The sequence below is a fragment of the Bemisia tabaci genome, chromosome 4, assembly GCF_918797505.1.
Source record: "Bemisia tabaci chromosome 4, PGI_BMITA_v3".
Taxonomy (NCBI): Eukaryota; Metazoa; Arthropoda; class Insecta; order Hemiptera; family Aleyrodidae; genus Bemisia; species Bemisia tabaci.
The window spans coordinates 45881033-45897530 of NC_092796.1; the positions used below are offsets into that span (position 1 = coordinate 45881033).

At 39.3% G+C, this 16498-nt stretch overlaps 1 protein-coding gene across 2 annotated transcripts in view; it reads right to left on the bottom strand.

Annotated features, from left to right (window-relative positions):
* Window positions 1–469: 469 nt before the first annotated feature.
* Window positions 470–16498, bottom strand: part of LOC109038076 (uncharacterized) — a 56734-nt gene continuing 40705 nt past the window's right edge. Inside the window, exons 1-3 of one of the 2 annotated variants that reach the window (XM_072299942.1) lie at window positions 4619–5324; window positions 3208–3371; window positions 470–1093 (exon numbers count right to left, since the gene is read on the bottom strand). In XM_072299942.1, the coding sequence (XP_072156043.1) occupies window positions 3225–3371; window positions 4619–4849 (378 nt within the window). In that variant the 5' untranslated portion in view covers window positions 4850–5324 and the 3' untranslated portion in view covers window positions 470–1093; window positions 3208–3224. Of the gene's footprint in view, window positions 1094–3207; window positions 3372–4618; window positions 5325–16498 lie in introns of those variants that run through there. The other variant, XR_011899782.1, reaches the window with a different exon arrangement.

Sequence of the window (16498 nt, forward strand, 5' to 3'; positions counted from 1 at the left end):
TAATCTGGAGAAGCAGACTCAATAATCCTTCATGAACCATGGCAGAGCCTACTTTTTTCTTTTTTTCACCTGAAGTCCATTTTGCTTGACTTGATCACAGTTTTTAATGACAGTAGTTCAGATGTCAAAAAATTATTATTTATTGGATTATATGAAGCAGTCTAAAATTTTCATGAAGTGACCGTGAAGTACAGCTTTAAAACGATTTATCCATTTGAACTCTTACTGAGCTCAATATTTTTAGAATAGGATCGTGTGACAGTGAAATTTGACAAAAAATTTAGAAGGTAGCTTTTCTATTCGAGTGTTGCCAAATGGATAACATTTTGCAATAAGGAACCACTATCTCTGGCTCTCCTGTAAAAACACCTTTCTGCATAGGGAAACCGATGGCATCTATGTTGTTTCTATAATGAGCCAGAAATTGAGGTTCCTTATTGCAAAATGTGGTCCAAATGTGCTCGGCTGGACATGGTTCAGGCGACTTGGTTTGCTCATTTACATATTATTTTCGCTCATAAAACATATCAAGATAAATGAATCCTATGTATTTTTTGTCGCGGATTTAATTTTTGATGACTATGTTACTGATTACCGGGTTTAAATACGTCTTTTGGCACAGTTTTGGATAAAAAGAGAGATATTGGTCAACAACAGATAAGTTTGCACTTTCTACACTCATTTCATTCGGAGTTTCAAGTGTTTAAGGTACTTTCCTTTCAAGTAAAATTTTAAAGGACGCATATGAAAGGTTTATTACTCATCTAATTCATACACGCGACGACCCCCTCCATCCTTCCAAATAAAAACACAAATTAATCACACTATACAAATGTATATTCTTCTTACTCTCTTTATTTAAAAAAAAAACATCGTAAACACCGTTACACAATCAGGAAAGCGTAATACTAAAAAACCTAACTATCGCTATCATCGCTACTTTCATGGTCCTCTTCTTCATCTCCTTCACCTCTATCACTCCCTTCAAACTCTTAACTTAGACTGCTGTCATCAAGCTGATAGATGGGCATTAAAAGTTCTTGGGCCTCACAGTCAAAGATCATCTTCTTTTTTCAATTCACAGGATTCGTACCTACAAACAGAAAGAATATGATAGGCCAACGAGTGACAAAATGAATTAAAAGTAACTAGAGTTGAGGTAAAAAACAAACAAAAACTAAGCATAATTTTCAATAAAAGTAGAGATCAGCTGTATCCCTTAATTGTTAAGTATCAAGTTTTCTTATCAAGAAAGTATAATAAACTTGATTATGGGGTTTCCCAAGTCCATACTTAGGAAAGTACTAGTAAAACCTGCCCTTGTCCTCCAAGCTCCTCAATTTCAATTCTTGATTCTGAACCTATTAATAGTAAAAATCTCACTTCGACCCCAATTTCGAGGGCCCAAAAATGGGCCGTTTTGGCCCTTTTTGTGCATGGCTCTTTGTTGTGCTGTGTTAGTATTCTTCTCTATTGAGAGCGCTCTTTTGATGTTGAGATAGTGAACTTTGATTATATTCTTCTGAATGATTAAATGAGTTAATAAAAAAAGGATTAAAAAAATAAATACATGCATTCATAAACGGAGCAGGTTCAACAAAAAAAAAAAATATTTAAGAGAGCCCCGTTATCGAGGTCTAGATAGCTGAGATTGCATTGATTTTGAAACTGAACAGAAAAAGAATAGATATCTCTATTGCAGAATTGGTAATTTCAGAGGCGTTAAGACAGCGTTTTAGGCCACTTCCGTTATCTTGGCTTTTTGAACTTTGAAAATTCGACTTTTACTTCCATAAATACACCCTGGCACCAAGTTTCACAAAAATCGATCGACAGGAGCCGCTTATCGTGGGATCAGCGGACCCTACACAGTGGTAAATTATACCAGTCAATTTACATACGGCAGTGCGCCTTCATTTTCGTCTGATACTGTGCAATACTTCCGAGGTGGAATAGTTGCTCGGAGCGCCTTCAACGGCATCGCTTTACCTCGATGCCTGATGGCGGAATATATCGACGAAAGTACACCCTAGGGTGTGCGCAGTTACACAGATCTCAATACCGACGGTGAGATAAATAACATTCGTTCCTCAATTTGTGACCTTGCAAGTTTTCCACTGCCCATTTTACGGGGGTAAACTGATGTGAACACTTTAAAATAAGCCGTGATTTTTCCGAGATTAGATGAGAAATGTTATTTAAATGTTTCATTCAAATCCATGTGAATGCTGTCGTTAACAAGAGGAAAAGGAGTAACTAATAGTAGGAATTCTCGAACAAGCTGAAGCGGATCTTAGCCCTTGATGTAGACGGACCTGAGAAGTTGAACAAGTGTTGAAGCAAACTGACTGTCAATACAGTGTTATTGTCATCTCGCTTTTGGGCTTTTTCCTCTTTGATGTAAATATTATAAACTTCGATTACATACCTCCGAATGATCAAGGAGAAATTGAAAAAGAAAGGTAATAGTAGTACTTATTTATTTTGAAGAGGTGCCTGGCATCTTCGGCCACTCACGCCTCTGCAAGAGGAATGAAAAAATAAGTACAAGATTAAATGGGCAAGCTGTTTAACCCAAAAAACCGAGGAGCGCGCAGATATCGAGGTCCTTATTAGCTGCACGAGAGTATACAGATTTTTAACGAAAACTTAGAGATAGACTTGAATGAAACATCAAAATAAAATTTCTCACCTTATCTCGGAGCATCCCTGCAGATTTTAAAATGTTCACATTGGTTTACCCGCATATATAGGCAGTGGAAAACTTGCGACGTCGCAAATTGAGGTATGAACGTTTTTTATATCACGTTCGGTGAGGAGAAAATGTGTAATTGCGCACGCATTGGGGGGCCATGTCAGAGGTAATCGTAAACATTCGCCATCAAGTCGAAGCAATGCCGTTGAAGGCGCTCTGAGCAACTATTCCGCCACGGAAGTATTGCACAGTATCAGACAAAATTGAAGGCGCACTGCCATATGTAAATTAACTGGAATCGTTCACCACCGTACGATTTGCGGCTCCTGTGCGATCGATTTTTGTGAAACCTGTCACATAGGTAGGCATTTTTTATGGGGAACTAAGTTCTAAGTTTCTAAGTTTATTGATGCGTTGAAAAATTGTATGAATTGCCTAATCGTGAATGACCAAGCATTTGGCAGAATAATGAAGAGCTGAAAGGAAATGAGAGGAAATGAAAATAATCTTACCTTTTGGCACTAGAGCTCTAGCTTATTTCTGATCCGTGAATCAGAAGTTTGTGCATCTTGGGAGTCATACTGCACCATTTATAAGATTTAACCAGAATTTCCGCTGTTTCCTTTGTGTAAACTTTATATTTCATCACATCTATTTCCAAACTGCTAGCTAAGACCTGAAATTTAAAAAGAAAAAAAGAATAAAATGTGGAGAGGAGGAGAGAGAGGCATCTTTTATTCTTATATGATATTGTAGGATGTATTATATTTTTTAAGTTTCTTTAATACAGGGTGGCCCAGACCTACCGTACCAGGCATTTTTTTCGGTTAATTTGGGTCGCACGAAGTGCCGGATCGCGGGGATGAATAGGGAATTGACCCCAAGGAATCCGAATTTCATGGTCCTAGAGTTCCCCTGGCGCCCCTTGGGAGGGGGGGGGGGTAAAAGGGGGGTCCGTACCTCAAAAGTCAGGGTTACTGTCAAAATTTTGAAATTATTTCAGCGGAAGCAGAACGTCCGGAAATTTTTAACTTGAATCGACACCAAGAAATCCAAAATCGGCCCATCCGGGTCCAAAATACCGACCTCTAAAGGTGGGGGACAGAGCCCCCTTTCAAAAGAAATCAAGTTCGTTGAATTGACGTGGGGACTCGGAAAAAATGTCTATTCGTGGGTAATCGACACCAAGGAATCCAAATTTGAGGGTCCCATTGTCCTCAGACACTTTTCTGATGGGGCACAGGGGGTCTCTGAACTTTTAAATTTAACCGGTGGTGAGGTTACCCCTGTGCCCCATCAGTAAAGTCTCTGAGGACAATGGGACCCTCAAATTTGGATTCCTTGGGGTCGATTACCCATGAATACACATTTTTTCCGAGTCTCCACGTCAATTCAACGAACTTGATTTCTTTTAAAAGGGGACTCTGTCCCCCACCTTTAGAGGTCGGTATTTTGGACCCGGATGGGCCGATTTTGGATTTCTTGGTGTCGATTCAAGTTAAAAATTTCCGTACGTTCTGATTCCGATGAAATAATTTCAAAATTTTGACATTAACCCTGACTTTTGAAGTACGGACCCCCCCCCCCCCCCCCAGGGGGCTCTGGGACCATGAAATTCGGATTCCTTGGGGTCGATTCCCTCTTCATCTCCGCGATCCCGCACCTCGTGCGACCTAAATTAACCGAAAAAAAGGCCTGGTACGGTAGGTCTGGGCCACCCTGTATATTTAAAAATAAAGATAGCAAATTTACTCGTTAAAACTTGCATTCATGAAAATTTTGATGAGAATAGAGTCCCCTTCTTTTCATTAAATTTTTTGTCTCAGCGAAAAATTCTCTGAAAATAAAACAATATTGACTTTCATTAAATGAAGGGTTATGTGATTTTTGTTCACAGACATAATTTAAATAAGTTTTTCTCACCCGTAAAATTATCTTAAATCTGCCTATGATCTCTTCGCTTACACCTGTCATTCCAGATGTAATTGTTGGGTTTTCAAAAAATTTTCTGGCACAATTTCCATCATTTGTTGTCCCGTATCCTTGTTTCACAACATCAGCTGAGATGTCCAGTCGCTCCCGGAATTGATTCTGGATTGCAATCTTCGCTGTTGCCAGTTCTTCTCTGTACTTTTCATCTCTTTCTTTTTCCATCTTCTTTTTTCTTCTTCGGTCTTTTTTGTTTTCTTCCTAGAAGCTTGTTTTAATTTATTTTCCTCGGTGCGCAATTTATAGGCTAAAAGCAGAAGGAACTCCATGACTCGGATCCAGGTATGAAGAGTAGAAACGCCAAATTGATATATTCTCTTCGACGGCTGTTTCAAACACCTTTTCCACTTTGTTGAATTCTTTAGAAGTAGCACCATACTGCCGTGCTAAGGAAAAACGCCGTATGAGCCTCCGGGCGGTGCCAAGTTTCTTTCGATAAGAACCGAATTTACTGGGAAAATTGAGAATACTTTTTCCCCAAATTTTCAGACTATTTTGTACGCAATTCCATCTAAAATATCTGAAAGTTTGAAAGAAAAATGCGCATAAATATCGTCAAAAATACATGTTTTATTAAGGGAAATTTGGCAACTCTCGAATGTTCATACGGCGTTCTTCCTTAGCACGGCAGCATATCTATACATATCGACGGTGAAACTACCAAACCACGTATCTCGTTTGCGGTGTTTAAAAATCTACGCTCGCATTTTATTTTTTTGAAGTCGACCAAATCAATATCATTCCTTGAAATTTTCACAGAATTTTCTCCGCACAAAGAGGAAAAATCACAGAAATTATCAAGACTAGACGTTAAGTAGTTTTTCATTAAAAAAATAAAGTATGACAGGAAGTCTGCGACGTCGCAAACCGAGATACGTGGTTTGGTAGTTTCACCGTCAATATGTAACACTTGAGGGTCGATGTGCAATTACCTAGCAAAGCTGTTACAAACCTTCCCATCGATCATACTACATATCATTTCATGAGTTACGACCATTATTCTACCAATTTTCGTCTCTGAGAGTTTTCCTGTCTCCACCATAACTCGTGTACATATTCTTTTTGGATTACCTCATCGTTTTCCTTAATAAATTCGAAACGCATAGGCTGACGGAAAAAGGTACCTAGAACTTGGCCGCGGATTTTGTCAAATTGACTATGCGCGAGCCAGATATCGACGGTGCAAGTCGGCAATCACATAACTCGTTTGCGGTGTCTGAAAATCTCCGCAACTATGTTATTTTTTTAAAGGAGAACAAATGGACATGATTCCTTGCAGTTTTTGCAGAATTTTCCTCGCACATAGAAGAAAAATCACGGCAGTTTTAAGGAAACTACCGTTGAGTAGTTTTCCGTTTAAAGAATAAAGTATGACAGGAAGTCTGCGACGTCGCAAATCGAGTTCTGTGATTGCCGACTTTCACCGTCGATATAGCAATTCCAAAGGCACAAGATGCATAGCGGATGAAGACGAATTACGTACCGAAGGGTCTTTGCGGGAGTATCCTCTTTAGAATCCCAAACATTTTTTTTTTTTTTGGCGAGGATTTCGGGAGGACCCATCCACTACCCACTTTGTGATTATCTTCAGTTCTCCTTCAAGATTTTGCCCTTCAGGTCCAAGACTTTTGACAGTTATCTTCCTATAGTATGGTCTAATAGAGCTTGCCATTGTATTTCAGCTCCAGTGATTGATCTTTTGGAGGATATTTCGACCCATTTTTAACAAGGCTCTTAATTAAACCTTAAAGCCATCAAAAGCCGGCTCAAAACCCCCAAAGGACTCCCCCCCCCCTTGTGGGGGAGGGGGAATGACCCTTAAGTGTCATCCACCGAGTGGCTGTATTCTGAATGTCAAAGAAAAACCCTCGGCATCAAGATTCACAAAGATCGATCGAGCAGGAAGCGAGAGAGCATTTTAGCCCGCATTTACCATCTTGAATTTTCGAATTTTAAAAATTTGAGTTGAAATTCAAGTTTCCCATAAAAAATGCCTACCTATGTGGCAGGTTTCACAAAAATCGATCGCACAGGAGCCGCAAATCGTACGGTGGTGAACGATTCCAGTTAATTTACATATGGCAGTGCGCCTTCAATTTTGTCTGATACTGTGCAATACTTCCGTGGCGGAATAGTTGCTCAGAGCGCCTTCAACGGCATTGCTTCGACTTGATGGCGAATGTTTACGATTACCTCTGACATGGCCCCCTAATGCGTGCGCAATTACACATTTTCTCCTCACCGAACGTGATATAAAAAACGTTCATACCTCAATTTGCGACGTCGCAAGTTTTCCACTGCCTATATATGCGGGTAAACCAATGTGAACATTTTAAAATCTGCAGATATGCTCCAAGATAAGGTGAGAAATTTTATTTTGATGTTTCATTCAAGTCTATCTCTAAGCTTTCGTTGAAAATCTGTATATTCTCATGCAGCTAATAAGGACCTCAATATCTGCGCGCTCCTCGGTTTTTTGGGTTGAAACAGCTTGCCCATTTAATCTTGTACTTATTTTTTCATTCCTCTTGCAGAGGCGTGAGTGGCCGAAGATGCCAAGGCACCTCTTCAAAATAAATAAGTACTACTATTACCTTTCTTTTTCAATTTCTCCTTGATCATTCGGAGGTATGTAATCGAAGTTTATAATATTTACATCAAAGAGGAAAAAGCCCAAAAGCGAGATGACAATAACACTGTATTGACAGTCAGTTTGCTTCAACACTTGTTCAACTTCTCAGGTCCGTCTACATCAAGGGCTAAGATCCGCTTCAGCTTGTTCGAGAATTCCTACTATTAGTTACTCCTTTTCCTCTTGTTAACGACAGCATTCACATGGATTTGAATGAAACATTTAAATAACATTTCTCATCTAATCTCGGAAAAATCACGGCTTATTTTAAAGTGTTCACATCAGTTTACCCCCGTAAAATGGGCAGTGGAAAACTTGCAAGGTCACAAATTGAGGAACGAATGTTATTTATCTCACCGTCGGTATTGAGATCTGTGTAACTGCGCACACCCTAGGGTGTACTTTCGTCGATATATTCCGCCATCAGGCATCGAGGTAAAGCGATGCCGTTGAAGGCGCTCCGAGCAACTATTCCACCTCGGAAGTATTGCACAGTATCAGACGAACATGAAGGCGCACTGCCGTTTGTAAATTGACTGGTATAATTTACCACTGTGTAGGGTCCGCTGATCCCACGATAAGCGGCTCCTGTCGATCGATTTTTGTGAAACTTGGTGCCAGGGTGTATTTATGGAAGTAAAAGTCGAATTTTCAAAATTCAAAAAGCCAAGATAACGGAAGTGGCCTAAAACGCTGTCTTAACGCCTCTGAAATTACCAATTCTGCAATAGAGATATCTATTCTTTTTCTGTTCAGTTTCAAAAGCGATGCAATCTAGTAGGCTATTCAGAATTCGCCGACTCACATGAGTAGAATTTCCTACTTATATGAGTAGAAATCCTACTCATATCACTAGAATATTCTACTCACAAGAGTAGAAAAGTTCAACTCACATGAATTCAATTTTTTTCATTATTCAGAAGTGGTGTTTTTGACCAGGAGACACCGACATAGCAGATAAATTTGAAAAATAAGAACATTTTGTTCTTATAATTTTTTTGATGCGGTGACTAGTTTCTGAGATATCGGACACGGTAGATTCAACGCTGAACTCATGTGAGTTGAAATCGCTAGTCATATGAGTTAGAATCTCTAATCATATGAGTCGGCGAAAAGTGAATTGAGAAATTCTGCTCATATGAGTTGAATTCTATTCATATAAGTTGAAATTCTATTTATATGAGTTGAAATTCTATTCATATGAATTTCATTTTCTACTCATTTGTACTCACCATTTTTAGCAGGGCTCAGCTATCTAGACCTCGATAACGGGGCGCTCTTAAAGTTTTTTTCTGTGTTGAACCTGCTCCGTTTAGGAATGAATGTATTTATTTTTTTAATTCTTTTTTTTCTCTCTCTCTCATTTAATCATTCGAAAGAATATAATCAAAGTTCACTATCTCAACATCAAAAGAGCGCTCTCAATAGAGAAGACTACTATAACACAGCACAACAAAGAGCCATGCACAAAAAGGGCCAAAACGGCCCATTTTTGGGCCCTCGAAATTGGGGTCGAAGTGAGGTTTTTACTATTAATAGGTTCAGAATCAAGACTTGAAATTGAAAAGCTTAGAGGACAAGGGCAGGTTTTAGCTATTACGAGAAATACGTGTTTGAAATTTCGAAATTACATATACATTGACCTTATGGCGGTAAGAAAGTTCGAACTGACTTTTTGGTGCTTAAAAATTCGAATTTGGGAGCGAATTTTTCACAGAATATGCAATAAGACTAGTTTTACTTGAAATCATTGATATATCTTAATTTTTTCAAAAACTGCACTTATGCGCCTTGTCCTCCAAGCCCTCAATTGCAACCGAAGAATATGGATTTTCACTTCAAGTCAAAATGAAACAACAAATTTATCAGTTTATAACAGTTTATTTACACAGCAAATATTTTTACAATAAAATGAAACAATCAAAACAGGGATGCACAAAGAAAATAATTTATCGCAACAAATGTTTTTACAATAAAATAAACAATCAAAACAGGAATGCGCGAAGGAGATAATTGATCGCAACAAATGTGTTTACAATGAAATAACATATCAAAACATGAATAAAAAAATAACATAAACTAAACTACCAATATTTTTACGATAAAATGACTGATCAGGACAGATAAAAGAAAGAAAAATAATAAATCTACAAAGCAGAAAATAAGGGGGACCTGTTTTGTAAATGAGTGTGCCTGGGTGTCTTTAGAGAAAAATAAAGATAAATCAAATTTAGATGAGAGGTGCGCAAAAAAGGTAGAATTGAGAACCAACCTGCTCTCAGATTTTTGAAAAGGCCAATTTCTTTTTTGGTCCACTATTACAACATAGAATGAGATCTAATTTCTTGTACCGACCTACTCGCCACCGTATATCCAAATTTTCTCAATGCACTCAACTCATAGACATTACATTTGGTGGTGAACACTGAAAAAAAAAGTTCGGTAACTTCAAACTAGTTAGGATCATATGGAACCAGGTTTTGTTCGGTACACACAACCGAATTGTTCGGTTTGTGCGACCGAACCATAATAAATTCTTACAGTTCGGCTGAGCAGACCGAATAATTCGGTCTTGTGTACCGAACAAAATCGTGGTTCCATATGATCCTAACTAGTTCGGATTTACCGAACTTTTTTTTTCGGTGAATGTAGATGAAATGACACAACTTACAAAATAGCGGGTTAGATTTCAATAAGGAGCGCTAAAGCTGAGAACATGCCAAAAATATATTTTTTACACGATTTGATTCAAAATGATGTGGTGGTGAAATGGTGCGAACATACATTTAAGGGCCTCATTACTTCCTGAGAAGTACCCATCATATTTAATCTTATTAACGAGCATATACCTTGTTGTGTGCCTGCCATGTAGCATAGTTATACTTATCCGCATTCTTTCCCATCTCATTCATTACACATCTGGTCTTTCTCTTCAGATGTCATATTGCCGAAATCTACACATTGCACTTTCTATTTGGACTATATTTTGCAATTTGGAACTATGAAATCTAGTCCGGTTTATAAACGACGTATGTGCCATTAGTTTCCCTATGCACATAAGTGTTTTTCCAGAAGAGCCAGAATTTATAGTTCCAAATTGCAAAATGCAGTCCATTTCATCACCCTGCGCCGAGTCCGGCCTCATCGCCCTCAACCCTCAGACTTTCTCTTATTCGAAAAATTATATTTCAATTCGGAAAATCCTGAAGCTTAATTTTTTACCCTAAGAGAAAGTATTCAAATTATGGAACTGTTGCTTTTGCTTCAATTTTGAGAACATTTTCTTTTTCTCCGGAGTTCTTATTTTGGTTCGTAAATGGACCGAGTTTAACAGAAAGGAACCAAGCCACATCTGATATTGCCAAATTTAACTGGGCAATTTAATTTTTTACGAGAGATCGTTTGTGCGAATTCCTTTGAAATTTTTAAGGAATTTGCTTCAAATTATAAAGAATTTTCACTGAAATTTGCACGAAAATCCGCACAACCGTTTTCATGAAAAAAATTAACTTGCCCGATTAAATTTGGCACTAACTGATGTGGCTTGGTACCTTTCTGTTAAACGCGGTCCAAATATATTCCAATTTTTTCGATCACACGAAAGAACGCAAGGAATAATACACGCTCCGTCTGGCTGAAGCCCTCGGAAAAAGTTATAGTACTTAGTAAGCGAGCGAATTACGGATGGTGGACAATAGAGGGGCGGCTCGGATGACAGACAACATCTGCCCGGGCCCGGGGCTACGGGTGGGGCCAGGGGGTGGCTCTTAAGGACGCTAAATAAATAACAATCAGAGGCGAGCGGGAGTGCGGCGCGGCCCAAATCAAGTTATAGAGCTAGCCAAGCATGACCCGACTCCGCGCCTCCAAATCGCGTGGCCTCCTCTCCACTTCCGCTTTCAACTTTCCACCTGTTACGACTTCGACACATATTTTCACACCAAAAAAAAAAGGGAACAAAGAAAAAGACCTGGAATGTTTTGGAGATTTCTAGGGTCAGTGGATTGACAATTGGATTGCATTTTACAATTAGAAACCAAGAGAAATCCAATGTTGCTAAAACTGTACAACTTACATTCTTTGCGATAAAATTACTGAAATCATGTAAAAAATTAAATTTTTGTAGGTAATTTTCGTCTTGAAATCATAGTTTATTACGAATAAAGATCAAATTTGTTTAGATGATCAGATTATATTTTCAAGGTAAGAAAAATTGCACAATCTTAGCGACATTGGAACGCTCTTGGTTCCTTTTTGCAAAATGCAGTCCAATTATAGGTTGGATTATTTTTAAAAGCTGGAGGAACCTTCAAAAAATAATGTTTTAAAGGGTTTAAATGAAATAAATGAAAACATTCACAGGTTTGTCATTGCACGCAAACCAGAAACTTTCTCCGAAGCTGTTAATGAACCGCAGCGAGTTGGCCCTATCAACTCTTGTTCCCTGGAAGTTGCCTCCAAGGTGCAGGCAACATTTCATTTTTGCCCTCGGTGAGAGCGAATTTCTCTTCAACTTTATTATTGAAGTCCGGGGACTTTAACGCTGGGTTTGATTGAAAAGATTTGCCAATCTTGGCAAATCTTTTCAATCAGCATTTCACCTTCGTCTTTACTAATGATAGTAATTTGGAAATAGATATTTTAGCTTTTGATTATTTAACAAGGTGTAGTAGTGTATTTAATTTCAATCCCGTGACTGTTGAGGGGGTCATCTCAGCCATCGAAAAGCTATCGAAAAGCCATCAAAACAGGAAGATTTATACTCGTTTACACAGCTCAAGTGTATGACATTTAACTATGATATCTGGCAACGTTGTCTAACTATGGACAAGTTGCACTAGCGACTATAATGTCATAATTCGACAGATGGACGCATTTTTGACGCCCCCGGCTCCGGAACGATCCCTTCGATTCGCGGCGTGATAATCAGCCGTAATTCGCTGGTCGATCTCATGCGGCCGCGGCTTAGATGTTGCCGAATGTATCTTGCACTGCGTTATCCGCATTGGGAAATGCCGTGAGCAACTGCGACAATCCGACAACACGGAATTAAGCTCCACTATTGGGTTTGTCCCTGACGAGTTGGTCTTGTCACGTTTCGGGGGCCAGCCCATTAAGTCTTTAAAAATGGATTTTAATCACGAATTATATATCTCAGGCCCCTTGATAATAATCAAGGAGGTGATAGTGCCCCTCTGTCCGTCTTTGCTCTGTTTTTCAGTTTGCACTGATTCCTACCTCGGTCAGTTGCATGCTCATTTTCTCGTTTTAATTTTTACATTTTTTAGCTTCTGTTCCAGTTGAGAATGGCATGTAATTGTTACGTTCCTGCCCTATTTCATTTTCTTTCTCTTCATACGTCACATCACCAGATTCCGTACGTTGCACTTTCTATCTAATCACCCGCGCGGAGTCCGGCCTTGTCACCCTCAACCTTCAAGACTTTCTCTTTATGGCGATATTTGTCCATCAGCTGGGCACCGTTATCATCTCAGGTGATAACATCCGGTCCGGACATCCGAATAGGTCACCGAATTTGGCGACACTCTGATTTCGGCCATCGCTTCGGCTATTTCGTCATTTGTCATATCCTCATCCGGTAGTCCAGTATCTGTACACAACAGTGGCGCAGTCGGAAAAAGAACCACTCCCTTGGAAAAAGAACCACTCCCCTGGAAAAAAGACAACTTTCTGGAAGGACCACTTCATCGGAAAAGGACCATCCCTTGGAAAACGGACCGTTTTTCACCACGCACAATTTTACTGAAGTAGGTCCGCCGCATTCTCTTATTCTTTGTGTTGATAATGTTCGCGTTTTGTGTGCTTGCTTAAATTTCCCACCCTCTTGATCCATCCTTTACCCCAAATTTAATTAAAAAATGAGAGAAAATGGCAACTGAAGGTGTTAAAGATTTATCCTTTTTAGGTGAGTGCTTGCCATCATTCTCCGGTGACAAGACAGAATATTATCATTTCGTCGTAGAATGTGACAACACTGTAGCAATGGCTGATGACTCGGTAAAACATCTCCTTTTAAATCTTATTCATAATAAATTGAGCAGTCCTGTGTGTCTTAGAATTAGGAATCAGACTTTTAAATCTTGGAAAGAATTGAAACTTGCACTTGACGCTCACTATCTAGAAAAAAAAGTTATGTACAACTAATGGAAGAACTGAATACGGTAGAACAAGGTCCCAAGGAGGTTGTTGATGATTTCCACTCTAAAATAGATGATATTAAGTCTCGTTTATTGTCAACATTAGGATCATCAACAGGCGACGAAATCAGAGGCAGAGTTAAGATCATAGAAGAACTAGCTTTAAGTCGATTCATTAATTATTCCCGACCAGAAATTTCTCGTTTTCTCCGATGCCAGACCATTGGAAATTTAACAGAGGCGCATCCAAGTAACGGTACACTGGCGCAGTCAATATTGAAACGAATTTTTAATTTTACGTGCCAACCACTTCGCGTTGCTACGAATTGCAACCCACTGTTCTCGAGCTGCTTCTGATTGCATCCTGAGCTGTTCCTGCTGATTTTACCCTGAGGGTTCCTGGGGCTTGCCGACGTCCGACGTCACATCATCAAACCAGTGGCGTGGCGTGACTACACTGAGAAAAAACTATGGTTTATAAACCTATTAGAGGTAAATATGGAACACCTATAATAGTCGTAAATAAACTACTGATTCTCGGTCTGTGAACCATACTAAGGTCTCTGTACCTAATTAAGGTACAGAGACCATAACTAAGGTATATGTGCTATTATTATATGTAGAGGTACTACTATTAGTGGTGTTCCATATTTACCACTAATAGGTTTATAAACCATAGATTTTTCTCAGTGTATATCTGGTAGGCGTTCGGTAGGAGTGTTAACTTTAAGGGGGAGGGGGGGAGGGTCAGAAAGGTTCAATCCCCTTCCTTAAAGGGGGGTTCGGGGGGCCTCCCCCGGAAACTTTTTAAAAAATGAAGCCGCAAGAACACGATTTTAACCCTTTCTGGTGAAAATTGTGCCGGTAAATTGTCATTGAAATTTTGTTCTTTTTACCGATCGTTTTCCTGTAATTTATTTTGTTAAATGATAACGTATTTTCGCAACACGCACCTGCAGAGAGAGGTGGGAGAGGGAGACTGTGAAACTGGGAGATGCGGCCCGCAGGCGCAGGGGGGGAAGCGGAGGGCGAATCGCGGCATAGAGGAAATTCGGCGGTTCGCAAACCCCTGCGGACCACTGCTATAGGAAACAGCTGGACTGATGAGCGGCTTTCCTCTCTCGTTCTTTTCCCCTCCCTTTTCTCTCTGCTGTGTTCCCTCCGCGAGCGCGGTCCGCACTCGTCTCCGAACCCAATGCTCACGCTCCGCTCTGCGCCGCGCGCCGGTGCCTCTCCTCTCTCGTGTACCCTTTTCCCCTTCATCATTGCACCCAGGTTCTCTCTCCTCACCGTACGCAGATCATTCAGGTTCGGTAGCCGGTGCGGACCACGCGTCACAGGATTTTCTCTCTCCGCCGCGCCACATGCCGCTGTCGGAAGCCAAGCGCCCGATACTCATTTGCAATCTACTATTCTGTATTCTGTATTGCTTCCCACATTCTTAGCCATAATTTATTAATTGTTTCAAAATATTTTAGGGTGTTCGGCGAACACTGCGAACCTATGGACACCACGCCACTGCAAACGTCAAAGTACTTCCTAAAATGTTCATATTCCTCAATTCCCTACCTTCCACAAGCAAGATTTCCTTTCCTCAAACGTACCATTTCCTATTCAAATCGCATTTTCCTAAATTATTTCTTACCCTCATTTTGCCATTTTACCTTATTTCTATGCATTTCCCGTAATTGTATCCCTTATCCCTTATCACCATGTACCTTAGGGACACTGCATTATCAACTTTATCCACCTAACTACCAAGTTGTGAACCCTCAACCTTCAAGACTTTTTAATTTCTCTTCATGGCGATATCTGTTCATTAGCTGGGCACCGTTATCACCTCAGGTGATAACATCCGGTCCGGACATCCGAACAGGTCACCGAATTTGGCGACACTCTGATTTCGGCCATTGCTCGGGCCACCACGCCGGGTTCGCGACGCCTTGACTTAGCGTTATATTTAGTGTCACACCTCTGTACGTTTACCGATTCATATACATTTGTTTGCACACACGATATCTGCTGTTTTTCGTCATTTGTCATATCCTCATCCGGTAGTCCAGTATCTGTACACAACATACTTGGCCCGAAACGTCCTGGTTGTTTTATGTCTCCTCTAGCCTTAATTGTAAACCCATTTGTTTTTGTATTTTAGTGTGTTTTTATTCAAAATTATATTTCAATAGTGATAATCCTAAACATGAATTTTTTCCTTTGAAAGAATCTATTCAAATTTTAGAACTTTTACTGGTACATCAATTTGGAGATGAGTTTCCTGCTTTTTTACACGCTCTTGTTGATATATTAGATTGCAGATATCCGAAAAAAAATTGCTTATTGATTAGATCAGATCCTAATGCTGGAAAAAATTTTTTTTTTGATTGTGTTGCACAGTTTATGTTAAATTGTGGACATGCTGGAAACTCAAATAAAAATTGTGCTTTTCCATTAATGGAATGTGTAAAAAAACGATTAATTATTTGGAATGAACCTTCTTGTGAATCTGATTTTTTTGAAGATTGTAAAAAGTTATTCGCTGGAGATCCGTTAAACGTAAAAGTAAAATATAAAAATGATGCCGTTATTATGAGAACCCCAATTATTATTTTATGTAATAAAGATCCGTTTCCGACAAATAAAGCTTTTCGCAGTAGAATGATTAGATGCGAATGGAAACCTGCTTCTTTTTTAAAATATTGTTTGGCCCGAAACGTCCTGGTTGTTTTATGTCTCCTCTAGCCTTAATTGTAAACCCATTTGTTTTTGTATTTTAGTGTGTTTTTATTGATAATATTATTCATGTATATAACTTCAAAATAAGAGAAAAATTGTTTTTTCCCCCTAAATGCGATCCATTATTCTTAATTTTTTAATCCTTCTCAGAAAATTTAATTTTCTTTTCTCATTCTTTAGATAACTTACTATGAGCATTATGTGGATTACCAACAATGAAGAATCTAAAATTCCCGCCGGGGTACATGAGTTATCCCCTTCACCCCAACCAACCCCGCCAGCCTCACCCCG